At 40.4% G+C, this 21,640-nt stretch overlaps 1 protein-coding gene across 5 annotated transcripts in view; it reads right to left on the reverse strand.

The window, feature by feature from the left end:
• Nucleotides 1–21,640, reverse strand: part of TJP1 (tight junction protein 1) — a 128,942-nt gene that overhangs the window by 20,068 nt on the left and 87,234 nt on the right. For 3 of the 5 annotated variants that reach the window (XM_064296232.1, XM_064296231.1, XM_064296230.1), the window contains exons 11-23: nt 19,684–19,834; nt 16,463–16,571; nt 15,256–15,475; nt 14,808–14,992; nt 14,610–14,705; nt 11,020–11,102; nt 10,170–10,380; nt 9,781–9,881; nt 5,655–6,005; nt 5,084–5,323; nt 3,574–4,446; nt 3,344–3,441; nt 1,328–1,555 (exon numbers count right to left, since the gene is read on the reverse strand). In XM_064296232.1, the coding sequence (XP_064152302.1) occupies nt 1,328–1,555; nt 3,344–3,441; nt 3,574–4,446; nt 5,084–5,323; nt 5,655–6,005; nt 9,781–9,881; nt 10,170–10,380; nt 11,020–11,102; nt 14,610–14,705; nt 14,808–14,992; nt 15,256–15,475; nt 16,463–16,571; nt 19,684–19,834 (2,946 nt within the window). The remainder of the gene's footprint in view (nt 1–1,327; nt 1,556–3,343; nt 3,442–3,573; nt 4,447–5,083; nt 5,324–5,654; nt 6,006–9,780; nt 9,882–10,169; nt 10,381–11,019; nt 11,103–14,609; nt 14,706–14,807; nt 14,993–15,255; nt 15,476–16,462; nt 16,572–19,683; nt 19,835–21,640) is intronic. The other 2 variants (XM_064296234.1, XM_064296233.1) reach the window with 1 other exon arrangement.

Raw genomic sequence — 21,640 nt, forward strand, 5'->3', positions numbered from 1 at the left:
ATTATGCTCACATAATTCTTAGCATCTAATCCAGTAAAAACCTGCATGGTTTAAAAGTGTAAAACTTGACATAAAAATGAGGGGTGATGGCTTTCTGATGTGTCACCTTGGCTAGGCTGAACTACAGTCCCTGGTTATTCTATCACAGACCTAGGTGCTGGCCTGAAGGGATTTCCCAAACACAGCTCAAGGCCCAGGTCAACTGACTCTAAGTTAATCAGAAGACAGGCTATCTACGGCCTAACCTAAGCAGATGAATGCTTTTGAAAAGAACTCAGGATATACCTGAGCTCAGAGATTCTCAAATAGCTCTAAGTCTTCCCTCCTGACTACCTGCTCTACGGACTTTGAGCTTACTTTGCCAGCCCCCACAATTGTGTAAACCAGTATCTTGTAAAAAAAAAAATCCGTATGTGTTTTTCATTCTCGTGGGTTTTGCTGGGGGCATATACCCACTTGTGTCAGTGTCGGTTTGTAACCCACTGTCAGGACCAAACTGTTATCAATTAGGGTTTTACCAGAGAAGCAAGACCAGTAGAAGAGACAAACCTATACAAGCACAGGTGGGTTCATACCCCAACAAAACCCACAAGAACGAAAAACACACACACAAGAAACAGACAGGCAAGCAAACACAGGAAGCAGTACACAACAGTGAAAAAGTCTGGAGTCAAGAAATCTGGGGTGTAGTCCTAGACCTGCCCGTCACTTCACTTCACTGGATTGTGGTTTCCTCACCTATAAAACTCCATCAGAAATCTCTGAAGCCCCCTTAAACTCCAATAATAAAGACAAGCTCTTTCTTGCCTTGAAAACATTTCTGACTGACATGAGACCTCTGCAGCTAAGCAGCTTGCTAGATTAAAAACTAGAATTAATCCTACATTTTGAGAGGGAGAGAAAAAAAACCTCTCTAGTCTTCCCCCTCAAACAATGTCTACCTCACACCTCTGTTTTTAGATTTAAGGAAAAAAAAGAGGAGCCAGAGGAAAAGAACCATCATTAAACGTGCTGTACAAATGGGGAAAGCTTTGATGATTCAGCTAAAAATCAGTCCACACTTTACTTTCAGTTTGAACATCTTTTCTAATGTAAATTAAAACTCTGTATCTCTCATATCAGATTTTAAGAACAAAAACAAACACACATCCCAGACCTAGAAAGTATATACGATGCTGAACCACTACAGCCAAGAGAAATCACGTACTGTACTTTAGTACTGCCTTTTAAAATATACTGAGCTTCACATGATTAACTCCATTTCATGCAATCAAATCTTTATGTTTTGTCTTATTTTTAAAAATAAGGCTTAGGTGAAATAACATACTTGGAAGAGTAACTAGAGAAATTTGGTTGACTCTGAGAATGAACAGGCTTGGCAGGCTCTGGGAGATGGCCAGCAGGAATGTGTGCAGAGGGTTTGCTCTCAAAACTTCTTCGGTCAAAGTATGAGAGCTGTTTTCGATAATATTCCTCATCTTCCTCAGGGTCGTAATGATTTGAACGAACAATATCTTCAGGCAGCTTCGGCTGAGGTTTCTGAGGCTCTGGGATCCTGGCAGAGAAAGAGTGAGAAACGGAACTACTTAGATGTTAATTTTACAAAGAAAATGGAATATATAAATATTATCTTGACCTTGTTGCTGCTGGCTACCATGATTGTTCAAGACCTAGCGGAGCTGTCCAGCGATTAAAGTGGACGCCCCGAAACCCATGTCCTCATATGTGATACTCAAAAGGAAGCCTCCTTGCACCTCACCAGTCCACTAACACAGTGTAAGATCTTGGTGCTTATCTGGAGCAGGTTAACTAGTGGCTGACAGGTCAGCTCCAACTCGTGACCCCGTGGGTGTCACAGCAGAGCTGTGCTCCATGGGATTGGCAATGGTGAATTTTTCAGAAGTAGATCACCTGGCCTTTCTTCCGAGGTGCCTGTGGATGGAGTCAAACTACCCACCTTTTGATTACCAACTGAGCACATTAAGCATTTGCAACACTCAGGAACTCCAGAGCAGGGAAACCAAAAAAAAAAAAAAAAAAACCAAACCCATTCCCATCCAGTCGATTCCGACTCACTGAGACCCTATAGGACAGCGTAGAATTGCCTCATAGGATTTCCAAGGAGCATCTGGTGGATTCGAACTGCTGACCTTTTGGTTAACAGCCAACGTCTTAACCACTGTGCCACCAGGGCTCCGCAGCAGGTTAGAAATGGTTAAGTAGGAAGAGAGAAGGGAATGTGGTGGAGAGCTTCTAGCAGCACATACCAGCAGTGTCAGCAACGAGGAATAATTGACAGGAATTAAGAACTTTACAAAAGGAGAGTAATCCAGGATCAATAAGTGATCCTGACATGAGCAGACAGCTCTACGCAGTCCAAAGTGCAAGACGGCACAGGAAGCAGGGCAGAAAAGAGAACCAGTCATTAAACAAGTACATACATGGCTATCTGTGCATGCTCTACTTGGTAAATTTCAGAAAATCTGCATCACAAAGGATAAAAAAATGGGTTTCACACCCAAAAGGGGAGGGGGGGTGCCGAAGTTTCAGTTATTATAAAAGTTTATTTCGCACAGAATGGCTCGTTTGCTAATGATACTGGCTAAGGGAGACACCACAGTCGTTTATGTTTTCATGAAAAGCACCAGAGTCATTAAAATGAGAAGAAAAACTTAAATGCAGATAGTAGTTTGTTGCTGTTGTTGTTAAGAGCTGCTGAGTTGTTTCCAACTCATAGCAACCCTGTGGGACAGAGTAGAACTGTGCCATAGGGTTTCCAAGGAGTGGCTGGTGGATTTGAACTGCTGAACTGTTGGTTAGCAGCCCAGCTCTTACCCACTACAAGACCAGGGCTCCAGAGAGCAGTGGCTCCTCCATAGTGCAGGCACAGGTGTATGTCCTTGGCTGACTGTGCTGATGTGCTCGGCACAGAGACAAGCATGTGGAGCACGCTCACGACACGATTTATCTTAACCAATTTGAGCCTGTTTCCTTGCCCCTAAAAACTAGGATTTCACATGTCTCAAAACATTTTTACAACTCAAAACACAGTACAAATGTTAGGGGCTTACAATTTTTTAGTCATTTGCTAGGAAAATCTTTTTGAAAGATTTGTTTTCTGAAGGCTTAACAAAGGTTTGCTACAGAAGGTAAAGCCTTCCACTTTTCCTTCTAGGGCCTCTGTTTTAATCAATTAATTAGGACAGTGGGCAAACAATTCTCTTCCTTTCCATACATCTCAACTAACAGAGTGAGAGGCTTTCTCACTGACTAATGAGGTCACGTCCCCAAGTCAGCTGCATGCCACCAAACGCCTCTGTAAATCACCATCAAGCACACCCACCTGTAGAGTGTTTTGTCATGCTCACTGAATTGATTCTGCGGAGTGGACTTAGGACCAATGATGGGAGGCCCCGCAGGTTTCGATGCTACTTCTGGAGGCTGCAGAAAAATAAGACAAACATGCCTCAGGAGCCAGGCTACATTTAAGAGGGCAGGAGAGAGCTAAGAAGCTCTCTGAGCTACTCTTCACTCAACGTCGCTTCTGCATCCAAGAACGGAAGCCATATTTACCTTAAAGCTGGCTGTGTCGTTTACGTCCTTCTTACTCTCTAACGATGCGGACCTCTTGTTTTCAAACATTTTAACCCTAGTGAGCACAGACTGTGGTTTCATTGCTGGATCTTCCTCTTCTTCAGTCAGAGCTGGGGGTGGAGGCAGCGGTTTGGTATTTTGAGGCGGAACTTCTGGCTTATGTTGGGATGAAGGCATTAGAGGAGGGACAATTGCAGCACCATGGAGAGGCTCATACTGGCCTGCTTTGGAGGTAAATCCTTGCGATGGTACTTGCTCGTAACTTCGTGGGTACTGGTCAAAATACTGCTTGGGCTCTGAAGACTTAGGGCCTGCTGAAGGATAGGGCTGTGCTTCTGGTCTGTACCTGCCATGCACGTCATACCCAGGAGTTGGCTGCTCTTCATGTCGGAGGGTAGGAGTTCTAGGTGGCTGTTCATAGCGTGGCCTACTGTCGTAAGACAGAGGAGCCGGTTCTTCAAAACGTGGAAAATACCCTCGTTCTGCGGACTCTTCAGGATGCTGTCTGGAGTCAAGGTCTCGAGGATGCTGATTATCAAAAGAAGGTCGAGGTTGGTAGGGCTGTTTGTCATCATAATATGACCACTGTTCTTCATATGTAGGGACTCGATCTTCATACCGCAGACGATGGTCATAGTTTCGAGAAAACTGGTCCGTGTAGCTCGAGGTGTCATATCTGTACGGGGGCTGCTCCAGGTCTCTGCTGGCTTGTTTCTCTACATAGGGGAGCTGGGGCTCATAGCTCAGATTAGTCTCTTTGTCTGGTCTTGGCCCTGGGTGACCAACAGCTGACTGCTTCAAAACATGATTCTGTCTCATTATTTCCTCAGGATATGGATCCTTTCTATACGCCTGTATAAAAAAATCCATGTTTAAGTATAAATGCTTGTTTTTAAACTCTGTGTTATTAGATAAGCCTATGATTTAATACGTAAAAATGGTATATTCTACCATTTATTGCCAGGAGAGACCAGATTAGTGAAGAAAGCTAGTTTAGGTGAGAGCTCAAAGTTTATAATGCAGGTAGGTGCTTTATGTTTTAGCATGTACTAAATGAAAGTGAGTTAAAGATAATTAATTACTAAATTTAGAAAAATTACTGCACTGAGCTATTGATTCCATTTGATTTTGACAATGAAAATAAAAATCACAAAAAAAAACTTATGGACACCAAAATTTATAGAAATAATGTTTATGATGGATTTCAACTACAATTAAGAAATTCTGGAAGATACGGAAAACCAAAATTAACAGCTATGAAATAAAAAATATGAAGCACAAATCCCAATTAAAAGGCCTCTTAAATAATCAGTAGACCATGGAAGCCATGCAAACTACAAAACTGACATGATTTGTACCGATTCGAAAGCATTATGATACATAAGCCCACAGTAAAGAAGCAAAAGGCACGCTTAAAGGGTAAAGCAAAAATGATCATGTGCTAGACTGACGGAGAGCGACAATGAGTGCGGCACTGCAGCACAGGTACCTTTGCTGGGTCTACATGCGACGACAATGGTGCTTCTTGATCCCTGAGCATTATGTGAGCTGCCTCAGTGCTTGGTGTTCTTAAAGAATCAGCTTGTGGTGAGGGAGAGGCGGAAGGAGCTGGGGTGGGCTCCTCCAGTTGTACATTAGTTAAATGCACACTGTGATTAACAGCTGAGGTTGATGATGCTGGGTTTGTTTCAGGCGAAAGGTAAGGGACTGGAGATGAGGCTTCTGCTGTCTGTGAAGTGTTTAAAATATTTTAAACATAGTGTTTCTGTTTACTGCTAACTTCCCACTTCAAATTCTAGTGGTTGGTAGGCATACATTTTAAGTGGGCTGAGTAACAAGACTATGACCTCAGGTCCTAAATTTTTTTAAAACTCCAGTATATACTGCTGTGTAAATGAACGCACAAAGTTTAGAATTAAGTCCTTGGTATTCTCAAATTGAAATTCCAAATTAATTCTTAATACGAAGAAAGGACAAAATATATTCTTTAACTTAATCACCACACTCTGAAGTTTAACAATGCACCTCTAACTACGAAACGCCGAGTGCTTGCTGCTTACCTGTTGAGAGGCTGTTTTAAATCCAGGGGAGTCTATTCTATGAATTGGTTGTGGCTGCGCTTGTGGTGAGTAAGGAGGATATGTTTGGTTTTCAGGATGCAGTCCAGAGGAGTCCTCTCTTACAGGCTCAGAGGACCGTGTAATGGCAGACTCCGGTGGAGTCCCAACCTCATCATTAAGGGTTTCATCTAGTTCTTGATCAGTGTAGGCCCCGCCTTCTGTATCTGTGTCTTCATAGTCAGAAGTGTGTCTACTGTCCGTGCTATACATTGAGTATTCGCTACCTGGGGCTGACAGGTAGGACAGACGATCGTCATGCAAATCAAGGTCATCACTTGTAGCACCATCCGCCTGGGTCAAATAAAAGTAAATTAAGAATTTTATTCAGTAGTTCTTTAAGAGATGGCCTATATTTTACAAGGGAGATTGAAAAGGGAGAAACCACATCTATTTCCTTCAAATTTACGGCGAGGAAAGGTCAAGAAGATTGTACAGGCACACATGCAGACACACAGAGCATCCCTCGAGATCTGGAGGGCTTGGATGAATGAGATGTCGGCTGGCTGGCCAGAACAAAGCTGGAACTCTGGGGCCCAGCCCCAGAAGACAATGAAGGAGCCTGGCACCACGTAGGTTTATCAAACCTAACCACAAGCTTCTCAGCCCAAAGCCAGAAGAGGGAGAATGCTACCAAACCAAGCTCACAGAGACAAAGGCACACTGACAGAACAGCGCATGTGAGAATAACTACAAAAATAAAAGCCACAGTTTCAGCTGAATAAGATCTAATAGATATATATTTAGAAAACAATTTTTTTTTAAAAAGTTGACATTTGGCCCTAAATCTTTTATAAAACACAACGGGAAAGCATCACCTAAGCAGTGGTTGCCCCATTAAAAACTAGAAGGATTTTCTTCTTTGTGATTTTTCACAGGGTAGTATCCAATGGATGGAGAGAGGAAAACACAGTGATGCTTCTCTTTTACAAGTAAACAAGAGCTGAGTTAGTTTCTACTAGTCTCTGCTGACCCTTTTCGGAGTAGACCACAAAGAAAAGGAGAAGTATTTGAGGGAACTATAATGCTGAGATCAACAGGTGGTCAGTGGGTATTAATCTGGAACTAGTGCCTGGATTACACACAATAGTCCCTGAAGATCTTGCCTGGACACTGTGTCCAGTCTGGCCCGAGAACGGAAGTATCTGGAACCCAGAGGTCAGAAAATACCTCTTCCATTCAGCATCCGCTGAAGGACACACATCAGGCTCTTGTTCTCCAAACAGATGCGCTGCTATTCAGTAGCAGGCTTGTTGTGGCTCTGTAGGTCTGCTGTACCAGGAACATGTTTCTTGGGAGTTGTATCACCTGAGTGGAGCTTTCCAAGCATTCTCTTGCCTGGCTCTGTCAGTGCCTGGCCCTGAACACTGACTGCCATCCTGATACAGAAGACTAGTCTATGTCAAGCCTCCCTATGGTTCCAGCTTTCAAAAGAGCACCTGCTGGCTGAGAAAGTGAGAATCCCAGGGCTTTGCCTTATGTTAGTCAGATCAGTGTTTCTCATGCTGAAATTTCAATGGCTTCTAAACTCTGTGATGCCTACTGCAGAAGGAAATCTTCTGGCTATCTACTCTCGTTTTTAAAACCTGCCAGAGCCTGAAGTCTAGGACCAGGGAAATATTTACGACCTTAGGGAAGAATAAGCTTGGAACTCACTAATCCTCCTAGCTTTTGCACTTGGTATGAAATGCAGAAGTGAGCATGAACCATGTGCTGCTTTGCAGCAGGAAATGACATATGCCTACATGCTAACAAAGTCTTAAGATGACTCCTCTTGGCTTAGTAGGGAACACACAAGATGGTACCAGATATTGCAAAAAGGAACTCTTCCTAGCAGTAAGGTCAAAGTAGTTAGGTCAGGGAAGTCAATGTGAAATGAAGTGGTTTTAAAGTATATATTCTGATAAATATAGCTGAATGGGGGGGGGGATATCAAGCTTGATTTAAATTATAATGACTTTTTCTAAATTATAAAATGCATCCTCTATCTACATAATAAATGACCTATTTTTCCTCACATAAAAAGCCAGGTGAGTTAGACCTTTATTTAAAAATCCAAGCAAAGAAAGGAAGCATACAATAATATCACAAAGAAGAATTACAGAAAATTAAGATTTATGGACTTAAGAAAAAAAATCTCTTGGATACGAAGACAAGTATACTTTGTGCATTCTGGAAAAACATTTTTATAGACTAATTTCACTTTAAGAATTATCAGTGCAAGCTATTAACATCCTACCTGACAAAGGATGCTAACAGAACTGTGTTGTCACAGAAGATTAGTATGACATAATAGTAAGAAGACTGCAATCCTTTGTATCTAATGCCGCAAGATTAAAAATTAGTAACAGTTAATGTGCTGCTGTAAAGTGGTATAGTGGTTTTTTTTCCACCTTCATTTTTCTACCATGTGTCCCAGCTAACATGTCAATTATTCAAAGTGGTCTTATGATCTCATATGCATGGTGCGTGCCCCAGACCGGTACTGATGAGAACAACCACAGTGTGACACATGGATACAGATGAGACCAGGTGACTACCTCTGGGTGTCAGCGTTCTAACTTCTCGTCTTGCAGAGACTGTGTGTCTTCTGGGCAATGGGCACAGCGGCCCTAAGCATGCAGCATGCATGGCCAGAACAGCTGTAGCCATAGCCAAGCAGAGTGAAGTAGGGGCCATGCAGGGGCAAAACACAACAGAAACCAAACCAATAAGGACACACAAAAAACAAAGAAAAAAAAAACAAAACAAGAGGTATTCTCAATCTTCCCTAACAATCCAAACTTGACAATTCTGCTCTGGTCTGGAGAAGAGCAAAGACACAAAAAGAAAAGGTTCCTTCAACTGTTACTGTGAAAAAGTATTAGTCCTCCCAACAAAATAAACAGAACTTTCCCATCAAAAACTGCTGCAAAACCAGAAAAACCGATCATAGAAAATATTTATTTCAAGACTGGACATTTGGATATACATAATATCAAAATTCAATGCCAGAAAGGATCTATCACATTACCCCACATTTCCCAATGTGTTGGAATAATGTTGACAGGTGCCAAGTGAAAGAAAAAAATGTCTGGTTAAGAACTTGGGGAAATACTGGGTTAAACAAAGTAGGTTCTTTTTTTTTTACCTACAAGATTTCTCAGAGCCTTTAATATGCTGGTGGACACTGGGACATCCTGAGAGGGGCTATGGTTTACAGTAGTTTCTACAAGTACTTGCCTTCAGAGTACCTTCTTCTCAAAGCAAGTCCCGAATCTAGTGTGCTGAGGACAACGCTTTAGGAAACACTCATGTAGCCCATCCAATGCCCCTCATCTTCAGAAAGCTGAAGGAGGAACTGAAGCCCAGGTTCAAGGCCATTCCTCAGTCAGCTGGAGGCAGAGTCAGAACTCAGCACCGTTCTTTTCACTTTAATTTGAGAATTCTTTTTTTCTTCGCTTTGATTTTATTTGTTTTGTTGTTGAGAATATACACAGCAGAACACACACCCATTCAACAGTTTCTACGTGTACAATTCAGTAACGTTCTCTGAGTTGCGCAACCATACTCACCCTCCTTTTCTGAACTGTTCCTCCCCCAGTGACACAGGCTCGTTGCCCACCAGCTTCCTATCTACCTTTCCAGTTGCTCCTATCCACCTGATCCCATATAAACAGTTCTTAAAAGCGAACAGCGCTCAAGGCAGACATTCTTTACCTAGTTAAGCTGAGCTACTGTTTGGTTTTAAGAAAACTTCAGGGGATACTTTTGGTTTAAGATTTAGAGATTATCTCAGGGCAGTAGTTCAAGGGGCTCATCCAACCTTCAGGACTCCAGAAAATTATCTGAGAATTCTTTAAAACAGCATCATACTGAGTGGTAATTCAAAAGGTATGGAAATTTAGGAATCTCCTACTACCAAAAACAACTTTCACAACCCCTATATATACAAACTATAAAAACCTAAAAGTTAACTTTCTCAAAATTAATATGGTAATCCAACTGGAAAACAATGGTAAGTCAAAGGCATCTCTGATTGGCTACATAATCTACTAACAGGTCAAAAAAGTAACAGAAAATTTCTTACCTTTCCCTCAGAAACCCATACCAGCTGGTTCTGTTGTTGCTGAATTGCTTCTTTTAGTGCACCATACCAACCATCATTCATTGAATTTAAATTAATTGTAGCTAAAAATAAAATAAACAATGTAGTTTCATGGTTAGAACTCTGCCCAAAGTCAGGAAAATTCACTCAAACTCACTTAGAACCCAATCGCTACTCAAATTATTTGAAAGATGGCGTTTGCATACACAAATCTTTGAGATCTCTATTTTTGTCCTGTATATTTTCTTTCAACCAAATAACAGCTGTTGATACAACAGGAAGCTGTCCAGACAGAAGTCACAGAAGTTTTAGTACTTGACAATACAACATTCTGCCAACATTTTAAGCTCAGAGACCTTTAATACACTCACTTGTAAAAAGATGATGATTATTTTTACGAAGTTTATGAGACCGCTCATATAACTTCCTGGCACTTTTCCGTGACTCTGGACATAATCTCATTCTCATCGTTTTCACACCTTGCTTAGAATCAGGGTTAAGGAACACGACTATTGGGTACCACTGGGCATAATTCAAACGGTCAACTGCATTTGGTGTTACATCTAATAAAGCGTGCTTGTCCTGGAGACAGAAAGAACAAAATCAATACACAAGGACACAAGATATGGCTAATTTGTGAAGAATCATCACCTTCAGAAAAGAAGTCATAGACTATACTACATTCAACTGGTAAATGGACTTTTAACAAATGTATGATCTGTCTCAGGAAATTTGAGAAACATCAGAAGTTAATGCAATAGAATTTCTAGCCTAATTAAAATACTTATTTTTTAACTAGCTCACTTTTAAAGACTTATACCCAATACTTGCAAGCTTATGGTATTATCTGTGTTCAGTCAGGGATAAATTACGTATCACAATGTAATGTCCCTGACATAATCCTGTAGATTAACGGCACATTCCCTACGCACGTAAACACTGAAGGACAACCCGAACTGTTCTGATGTAAATGCAGTCTTTTAGTATTGAACACTGTAATTTTTTGTGGTAATGAGAAAGATCATCTTTTGATGCATTTAATAACTTTCCCTCAGAAGTGATTATGATAATACCTTTCAGTAAGGGCTTAATTTTCTTATGGTATACCAGTAACCATCACAGAAAAACTACCTTCTACTTTCAAATTAACCAAATCCCATTCCACTCAAAAACACAACATTCACAGCTTATAAAGAAACAGGCTAACTGTTAATAACTTACTTGATCAATTATTTGCTTTATTGTATGAAGGCGAATAATGCCTGAGCTACGTTGGTCAGTTCCAGCATCTCGTGGTTCACTTTCTAGTCATGAAGTCAGGACAAAAACAAAACATTCAATTTCCACTGGTTAGATCAAGTTTTCTCAACACCACGTAATCTATTGTTGTGGGAAGCTGCTCTGTGAATCAGTGGATGTTGGCAGCATCCCTGGCCTCTACCCACCAGTTGCCTGTAGCACCTTTTTCCCCACCATTTCCCCATTTATGACAAACAAAAATGTCTCCAGGTGTGGCCGAATGTCCCCTAGGGAACAGACCACCCTGGCTGAAAACATGGGGTCAGATCAATACTTCCCAATGGAAATGGGGCTGAAATTAGGAAGAGACAAGTAAGGCATCTACCTCAGGCACAAAATTTAAAGGGAGAGGTGCCCCCAAAAACTTCAGTAAGCAAGCAACATTTTGATACAATATCTTTTTTTTTAAGTCAAAATTAATGCAAAAAATACATGATGAAGACATAACAAAATTTTACATAAAGACAAGAGCAGTAAGTGGAACTTGACTGAAAATTATTTAAGATTATCATAAGGTCAAGAGAAACTGTCAAATATGGCAATTTTCTCAATTAAAAACAAGACAGAGAAGTAGATTTTGAAAATATTATTGGTGAGTTTGCTTCATTAAAGTCAGAAAAGTAAAGTTATAACAAACTGTGAGTTGGGAAGAAGTTAAATATTTAAACTTAAAATAACTGAGTTTTAATACACCTATTTTTCATTTTGCCAATATTCCAAACTAATGTTCTGAAAAGAAAAAAATCACCATTAAACAAATACATAAATATATGCATACTTGGATATGCATCTTCTCTTTTGCCTGAGGCTCCAATATGGCCTGGCATGGCACTACCTCTCAACCTTTTCCACACTGGGATATACAAGGAAAATGTTACTTGTTTGGCATGGCTGCTTCTGGTCAGTGGCCCACCGAGCCAGTAAGGGCTAAGGAGAGCAATACCTTGGCACACTCATAACCCAGTAGTCGGAAATATCACTAATGTGTAACTGTGAGGCAGCTCTGCGTGGCCTGGCAGTCATTCCCTCCCTGTGCTTGTACAATGAGCCACCTGCAGCATATGAGTGGCTTCCAGCCAAGAATCTCTGAAGTCAAATTTACGTGAAGTTCTTCAATGAAAAGGCACAGCAATGTCTGTGACTCTCAGATGGGCTTGGTGTTTCAGATTAGACAAAGGCAGAGGCTTGGAAGGAAAAGTCACAGTGAAGAACCAGAAAAATGATTTCAGAGAGTGAGACTACTGCAAGACTAAGCTCCACAGGCGAGGAGGGCAGAATTTCACATTTGGTGGACATAGTGGAGTTAAGAGATCAGCTGGGAGTTTTGGTTGGAGAAAATGTTACCAATTCCTAACTCAAAAGACTCCCATTACACTCAAAGAGAACATGTAACTATGCTACCTGAATACCTTTGAAAACAGCCAGCCTCAAGAGTAAACCAGGTTAAACATACTTATTATCTTTTAGGAAACCCTGGTGGTATAGTGGTTAAGAGCTACATCTGCTAACCAAAAGGTTGGCAGTTCGAATCCACCAGATGCTCCCTCAAATCTCTATGGGGCGGTTCTACTTTGTCCTACAGGGTCACTATGAGTCAGAATCAACTCGACAGCAGTGGTTTTTTTTTAATATTATCTTTTAAGAACGAGCTCTGTAAGTCTTTGCATTAGCTTTTCCTAAATTTAAAAACTTTAAGATTGGTTACAGGTGGGGGATCACCGTCAACTTCTTTAGGTGGAATGTTATCTACCACCGGTGAATAAAAAAGACTTCTTCCAAAAAACCAACAAACTGATCAGGGAAACAAACAGTTTCTAATCTGCTCCAATTTTACTATCATTTGTTTTTAAGTCTTCTGATTTCAGAAAACAAATATCCTCATTCAGTGTCACCAGCAATCAAATAAAAAGCAATATAAAAATAAGGTGATTCTCTGATCCTTTATGAGCACTTCCGTACAAGTGGTCCCCAGCTTACGATGTACTCGAGTTAACATGAACGGCACTGACAACCACCTCTTTATTGTAGACCTTGGCACTAGTACCATGTACTGCACAGTGTTGCATAATCTGCTGATGTTCTCAGATGCTCACTCGCAGATGTTCAATGTTACAAGATTTATAAAGACACTTATTGTAATAATAAAAGGCGGTAATAATGAAATCTAAAAAAAAAAAAAGGTATTCCACTTAAGTCAGAATCCACTTATGACGGAGTTGTTGGAACGGAACCCTGTTGTAAGTCGGAACTCCCTATAGTTTAAAATGTTAACAGGGTCTCTTATGTGCCAGTGGGAACAATAACAACAACAACAAAAATGCACAAGCCTCTGGAAAACAGTAACAATTACACATATCAGCAGGCTTAAAAAATGTTTTTATCTTACGTTTCATCCTTTCCTATCTGGGGGAATTTAGTCTAAGAAAAGTATCATAAATATGGGAAAAGCTACATTCTTGAGTATTTAAACTATTTAGGAAACAAGGCAGAGCATAAACAAGCAAATAAAACGGACAGATTTCTGCAGCCCTTGTAGTAGTAAATTTGAATTTGAAACTATATGAACAACAGAAGGCTAATCAAGCCACAAACCAACTGCAGAATATGTAATATAACGAAAACATGCTATTACCTATTAGGAAAGAAAGCAGGGTATGAACTTTCCTAAAGAGCATAAATAGAACTTTACAAAAATATATTTACAAAGGGTGGAAAGAATGGAAGACACAATGGGGTAAATTTTAGGGTGATAATGATATACTCCAATTAATTTTCTCACTTTTCCAAACAGAGAATGTTATTTTTCTGATTAGATCAGCAGTTTTGAGATTTTACATGTAATTTAAAGCAAGCCAACGTGGTTATAACTAAGTTTGTACATTTATATTATCACGATACCCTCACTAATGAAACAATACAATTAAAGAATCAGCAAGCAAAATCTGTTACACAAATAAATGGCACATTAACGCCAACTTCCTATAAACGTCTGCAATGGTAATAACTGGGAGCTGAATCATGCTTTTACTACTCTTTTTACATATTTATTTCCAACTGTTAGCTTAATGACTAAAGGCATTGGATTGAAGCCAGAAAGGGTTGAGTTCAAACCCAAGTTTTATCGCTCATTAGCTAGGTGTCATCATCAAGAAAAGTTTAAACTAAAGAAGTTGGTGGTGATCCCAGCCACAAAAACCTAAGGTTGGGTTTGCTCATCTTCAACACGGATATCATAATACTTAACACTCCATGGTGTTACTGTGCTAACCAGTTTTCATATGAAGCCAAGAGTTTCATAAATGGTGACTCTTCTTCTTATTAAAGGGAACCGGTAGACAAGGACACGATCGTTCAAGTTTCCCCCCAAATTAAACGCATAGAGTAAAATGCAAATTTTCCCTTACCGAAACCTTTGTTTTTATTAAATGACTGGATGGTACCCATCCTTTAAAGGAGTAACTGATAACGAAACACCCTCAACCTCATCTTAAGTCAGTCGTGGGGCTACTTACTTGCAATCTGATAAATATCTGGTTCTTCTCTTGCCAGTTTTTCTCTGGCAACATCAGCTATTGGTCCAAAGATGGTTACAGGTCTCAGAAATCCAGCTGGGGAGAAATTCAAATGAAAAGTAGCATAGTTCATACTTTTTTCCTCCTCAAACATATTGACATAAAAGGTATTGGGTTACTCTGTAGAAAATAAACTACCTTCTCGAAGAACAACTCTTTCATAAGCTGGAAACTTTGTCTGAACTGGCTGGGCAGACAAATCCTCTCTGCTTTTTCGAAGATTTCTCTTGGAGCTGCGAAGACCTCGGAATCTCCAGAAGTCAGCACGGTCTCCTCCTGCTGTTTTTGGAAGTGTGTACTGTACACTGGCTAACTGCTCAGCTCTGTGTAAGAAAAGACAAAAATCAAGTAAGGGTATTTAAAAACAAAATAGAAAAGACGCACAATGAAATAAAATGTGAAATACTGGATATAAGTTTAAGTCTTAATGGTTAAAATTAAGAGGACTTTGTACAACTAAGTAAGTTATAGGTATGGCAAACAGAATAAAAAAAAATAATTACTTTTATCACCAAATTTCCCAATTTGACTGAAATCTTCTCTCATTGCTTAATTCATTCTATGGCAAGTATGCAAATATTCATACCTGTTCTTATTAGGGATGATGCCTCGTTCTACTTCCTTATGATTTTTGCCAATTCGAATAGCAAGCCAGGAGCCCAGTTTTCCGTTGTACAAGGTATCCACGACACGGAACACTTCTCCTTTGTTAAAACTAAGTCCGTAGGGAGATTCCTTTTCATATTCAAAATGGGTTCTAATATAGAAAGAATCTCCTACATCTGATTCTACAATGCGACGATAAACTAAAAGGAATCACAACAGAATATCAATAGCTAGGGCGATAAGAAATTAATTTGAAGAGAATACACTATGTGAAGATGCTGTTAACATTAGCAACAAAAACAATAATATTAACAAATGCTGAATTATTGTATGTTGGGTACTGTACTGAGTATTTTATCTCAATTACTCATCACCATGACCTCATAAAATGGGAACTCTTAGCACCTCCATTTTGCAAATAGGGAAATCAATGCAGAAACAGATCAAGTAATTTGTCCAAGGCCACATACCTGCATCCTATTTATTAAATCTAGTTTAATTTAGCTGCAAATGTTACAGACATTTCCATTTTTTAAATGAGTGTCTCTCAGATAGGGGCAATTCTACATCTGCCCCAGCAGACATTTAACAATACCTAGAGACATTTTTGGTTGTTACAACTGTGTGTGTGTAGGGGGGTGTGCTACCGGCACCTAGTGGGAAGAGGCCGGAGATGCTGCAAAACATCCTACAACACACAGGACAGTCCCCACCACAAAGGATTATAGGACCCAAAATGTCAATGATGCCACTGTTGAGAACACCTGTTCTAAATGAATGGCATACCTGCTTTATCACAGAGACAATCAGTCATTCTCTTGAATTAATGCTAACAAACATCTGGATGTACTACTTCGAAAACAACAGTACAAAATTTGGAAGCTACCCATATACAATTTTGTATGGTTTGATGGCTAATAAACAAACAGGATTTGTTTAATAACCTGTAAAGGGTAGGATGTTTCACTTAAATCAGAATGTCATAAAGGCTGGTCCTGTTAATGTGCTCTGCTAATAAACACAGTATAAAGCTGTGTGCCCCTTCATGTCTTAAAATAAAAAAAAAAGAACTGAGATTAACACATTCATTTCAACTTTGAGTGATTTACTAAAAAATGTGAAATAAATTCCTATGTAGGCCTTCCAATTCCTACAGGTTCTTGTCTCCATTTCTGACAATGTCTCACCGTCCTTCTTCTTCTGAGCCAATATGGTCACTTCTTCTCCTTTAGGGAGGTCGAGGAGGAAAAGAACAGCTTCTTCTCTTATGATGTTTGTGAAATCTACATTGTTTACCTGTTAAAATAGATTTCTGAAATTACTCTCAGCTGTGTTTTAAGACTATAAAACTATTAACCTACACAGGAAACAAATATTCTCCCCTGATTAATGTGCTCACTGCTAACTAACTGAAAGGCTGGTGGTTCGAGTCCACCCAGAGGTGCCTCAGGAGAAAGGCCTGGCGGTCTGCCTCTGGAAACCAGCCCCTGAGAGCTCCGTGGGACTCGGTTCTGCTCTGACACACAGGGTCGCCACGGGTCGGTCGGCTTGACGGCAGCTGGTTTACCCAATCTGAAAACATCACACATTTAAAAACAACATCCTTTACTTTGGAGAAACAAGTATACTCTAAGCAGAAAGTGAGCAGAAGAGAGAGTGAGGGTGTAAATCCACTTAAAGAGCGTTCACAACGCGTCACGACACTGAGGATCACACTGTAAAATCTAAACGAGGCCAGAAAAGACAATCTCCAATTCCAAATACTTATTACTATTGCAAGATCTCTGGCCTTCAAATTTTAAATTATAAATTCATATGAATGTACAATAGAGCCCTTAGAGCCTTTCACAGGTCTACCTTTCACCGGTCTCTGAGAAAGAAATAAAAGGGAAACGATAAAAAAAAAAAAAAGAGAGATCAGGTATGCACTGTGGCTTCCCTGTAACAGCATCTGTGTGATGCAGGCTCAACGTCTGCCAAGTCAATATTTACTTATACTAGAAACTCCTAACTTCCAAGAGGCAACTTGGCAAAATGTCACCAGTGGCTGTGCAATATTACAGATGTATTTTCTTCCACCTTAAAAAAAAAAAAAAAAAATTAAAGAACATGCACTATACTTTTATAATATGAAATAAAACTGAACTGTGAAGAAGTATTATTTTAAAATAAGGTGTGCCCCAATTAATAAGAGAATAACCGCTTGCCATTGAGTTGACTGAGGCTCAAGGCAACCCTGTGTGTGTCAGGGTAGACCTGTGCTCCATAGGGTTTTCAATGGCTGATTTCTCACAATTAGATTGCCTGTCAGGCCTTTCTTCTGAGGCACAGCTGGGTGGACTCAATGTGTTAACTGTTTGCACCACCCAGGGGCTAGTAAGAGAACAGGCCTCTTTAATTTCCTTGATATGGTGAACATTATTACACAGGTTAGTGTTTAAACGGGTTTTGACTTCACTGGATTGAGAAAAACTTAAGTATCATCAGGAAGAATCACAATGCAATGTCAGGTGGAAATCAGTAAGTCAGAAATGATACTCTGACTTTTTGACATGCTAAGTTTGCAGAAAAAGGAAGAGGACCAATGAAAATGGCCACAGGGGGCTGGCATTGTCTGATGATGCCCAGGGAATAGGTGAGATTGAAAAGATTGTGACTGGGAGTTACTCACTGTGTCACCAAGTCTGACATGAAGGCTGCAGAAGAGAAACGGAGAGCTACTGACATTTCCCAAGCTTTACAAGAATCAGTAAAGAAGGCAGGAAACCAAAAAGCAAACCAGACCCATTGCCACTGAGCTGATTTCGACCCTGTAGGACAGAGCAGAACTGCCCCATAGGGTGGGTCTCCAAGGCTGTGATCCTTACAGAGCAGACTGCCGGTATCTTCATCCTGCAGAGCTGCTGGCAGGCTCAAACCACTGACCTTTCAGTTAGCAGTCAAGCACTTTAACTGCAGCACCAGCAGTGCTCCTTAAAGAAGGCAGAAGACGGCTAAAAAGGCTGAAGAAGTATGGCAGTGTTACGGAATTTTAGGAAGAAAGCACTCCAAGAAGGATTATTTAAGAGGGTCAAAATGCTGCTGCGAAATAAAGCAGACTGAGGGCTGAGGCTGGTTCCAGGTCAAAAACAACTTAGGAAAATTCAGATACAGCAGCAGTTCAAGTGGAAGCCAGACTGTAAGACTTAGTAACAATGACTGAAAAGAAAGCAGAGAAGGAACTTAACTGTACTTCCAACAAACTCAACAGCAAATGGAAAGAAGAGTACAAGACAGAGATGTGCTAGAGGAGAGGGAAAGAGAGAAGGATCGGCAAAGCAGCGAGTCTGGAGCAGACAGGAGACTGAATTCAGGACATGGGCAGGAGGTAGGCTGAACGCAGAAAGAGAGGAGGACAGAGGTGGCAGAGACCCTTGGAGGTGGAGAGGTACAGTAAATGCAGGAACTCGCACCTGATAAATCTAATCTTGTGATGAAAATAGGACAAAGTTTACCTGCCAGAAATTACAGAGGAGTCTAGATATTTTAGAAGAAAAGTAAGAGACAGATACTGCTTACAGCCAGAAAGATCTCAGTGGTAGACGGCATCTAAACCAAACTTCCCTGGGTGAGGTGACTCTTCTAACTGTGTCTGTCTCTTGTGGGGTACAAAGCTTTAAAAAGTCAGGGCAGCTTACATTATGTGCCTGATATAAATCTTGTGTCCTTGCCCCTGAGCTGTTACGTAGGGTGAAGGTGGTCCAGAGGGCTGTGCGGACTGCTGAAAACACTACTCCCACGGGAAAGGAACATCTGATGTTGTCCTGCTGATACCCTGTGGCCCATGACAGACTCTTGCCAGTCTAAACATTTAATTGAACTCTGAGAGACTACCTGGTGGCTATGACAGGGATCTAAGACTTACTTTCTTGTAGATTCTATAAATACCAGTGGCTAAAATAAAACCAAAGCATCGCATCACACTGTGGTACTAACACATAACAAAGCAGTACCCATATCATACCCATTGTCGTGGAGTGGATTCTGACTCATGGTGACCCTGCAGAACAGAGTAGAACTGCCCCATAGGGTTTCCAAGGCTGTAAATCTTTATGGAAGCAGACTGCCACATCTTTTTCCCGTGGAGCAGCTGGTGGGTTTGAACCGTCGACCTTTCAGTTAGCAGTGAGTGCTTTAACCACTGCGCCAGCAGGGCTCGTTAATAAAAGAGTACATAAGAGCAAAGGCAGGAATGGATGGTAACAAGCCCAATACAAACAAGATCTGACAGGTATTTCATCTGAATGATTAGCGTAGCCTCTAATTACAATGACACAATCTAATGACAAGGATCGATTTGCCGTAACTGGTGCTTTTTCATGGAGATCCGAGCACTGTCCAACTTGCATGAGTGAATGTGCTGACATACCCTGAGAATTTGATCACCTTCTTCTAGGCCTTCTTTCGCTGCAGGGCTATCTTCTAGAACTCCAGCCACAAATATTCCGACATCATTTCCACCAGCCAGCCGCAAACCCACACTATCTCCTTTTCTGAATTTTACCAATTTCATACTGGGCCTGTTAAAATAGATTACTTGATTTGAAACAGTTAAAAGAAGCTTGAAAAGTTATAGCAAAATTCTGCAATGAAAACCATATTCAGAATGAAATAAAGTTCCCTCATCTCTAAAATTTCTCACACAGCACCACTCATTTACTCAATAAAACTTAGTGTTAGAATTCAAAATTGCACTTTATTTTCTGATGAATAAATTAATCTTGGAAAATCCAAATGAAACAGATATTTTGAAGTACTGCTTTACATAACTAATTTATAAAATTACTTTTTAACAACACTTTCCCAACTTTCAGAGTCTTAGATACACGCATTCCCAATGGTTACCAAAAAAAAAAAAAAAAACTTCCACTTTTTTCACCCCAGTTCAAACCATTATCGCTTCTATTAAATAACTGAGAAGTCCCTTTTACAAACACAGAAACTGAGACATAAATTGACTAGTTTTCCTAATACAGGACAGTCAAAACCAGACTCCAAGTAGTGTAACCACTATCAAGAAACAGTGGTTTTTAAGCTTGGCAGTTGGTGAATTCTTTCAGTAGTTCACACAGATCACTTACTCTGCTGCCCCTTTGAACTATAAAACAAAAACCTGGTAATACTGTTATCTGGGTAAACAACAGAAAAATCATACCAAATTTTTGTTAAATTTGCACTTTAAATTAGTTGCTGACACCCTTTCAACACCTGTACCCAATTCCATAGCGCTTCACTTAAGTCAAATTTTCTCAGACCAGTCTGGACCATTGCACTCAGCCTTCCTAGATAAGCCCCATTCTTGCGAGAGAGAAGGGAAAGGAGTCAGCCTGTGCTGAGCCCTGCGACGCTAAGACAAATACGGAAGGATGCCTAAGAAGACTGGCTGGTCAAAACAGATCAAAATGACAGATTATCCTTGATATCTCCCTTGCAGGTTTTCACAACTGTCCTGCAGTCCTGGCCTAGAAGACTTAACTAACTCTTTTACACAGTTTGACATGAGGTGTAGAAAAAGTTCCCTTTCCTCTTAATTCACTGAGTAATAAATAATAAGCAAGTTATTAAAAACTAGTAGAAAATAACTAAAAAACACACAACAAATAAAAGAATGAGTTGGGGGATGAGAGATTTCTATTGTTTTTGAACCAACTTGTCAAGGATCGCCTTAGCTTTATCAATTCATACAGTATTCACTCGTGATCATGTTTCCTCACCTGGAGGCTGCATTAAGCTAGACCTAAAAGTAACAGCCAGTAGATCAGACACAGCCACACACTGTCAGGGATGGTGGCTTCCCTGGCCCCTCCCTAAAACAATTTACCAGCTTTACCAAGGCAGGTGTGAGCTCCTTGGTAGTAGTAGTATCCTACTTCTCTGCCTGAGCCAAGAGCCTTCTCACAAGTTCTTCTCCGACATCAACTGTACAGATAAGCCCTCTGCAACAACACTTCCTCAAAGTCCTTAAGACTCCAGGTCCTGGGAAGTCCTCTTCCAGACCTGACCAATCTGCTGTGTTTTAAAAACTAAAAATAGTTTACTGTAGTCTGCACCCTTTAGCGAAAGTCAGCTTTTTAAAACCACTGTCAGAGGGCAGTTTCAGGACAAATCTCATGAAGGTGTCAAATGCCCTAGAAGAAAGACATTTTATACTTTGCCCTATCTGCATCACACAGCTACTTCCAACAGCAAAAAATAAACCCACCACTTCTGCCTCAAATCCACTCACTGCATTTGAATCAAACCTTTCTGGCTCAGCTACTAATCCCACCCACATTATCAAATTTTTGGTATTTTATTCTTCTGTTGTCACGATTGGGAGTGCTACT

The sequence above is a fragment of the Loxodonta africana genome, chromosome 13 (genome assembly GCF_030014295.1).
Source record: "Loxodonta africana isolate mLoxAfr1 chromosome 13, mLoxAfr1.hap2, whole genome shotgun sequence".
In the NCBI taxonomy this organism is placed as follows: domain Eukaryota; kingdom Metazoa; phylum Chordata; class Mammalia; order Proboscidea; family Elephantidae; genus Loxodonta; species Loxodonta africana.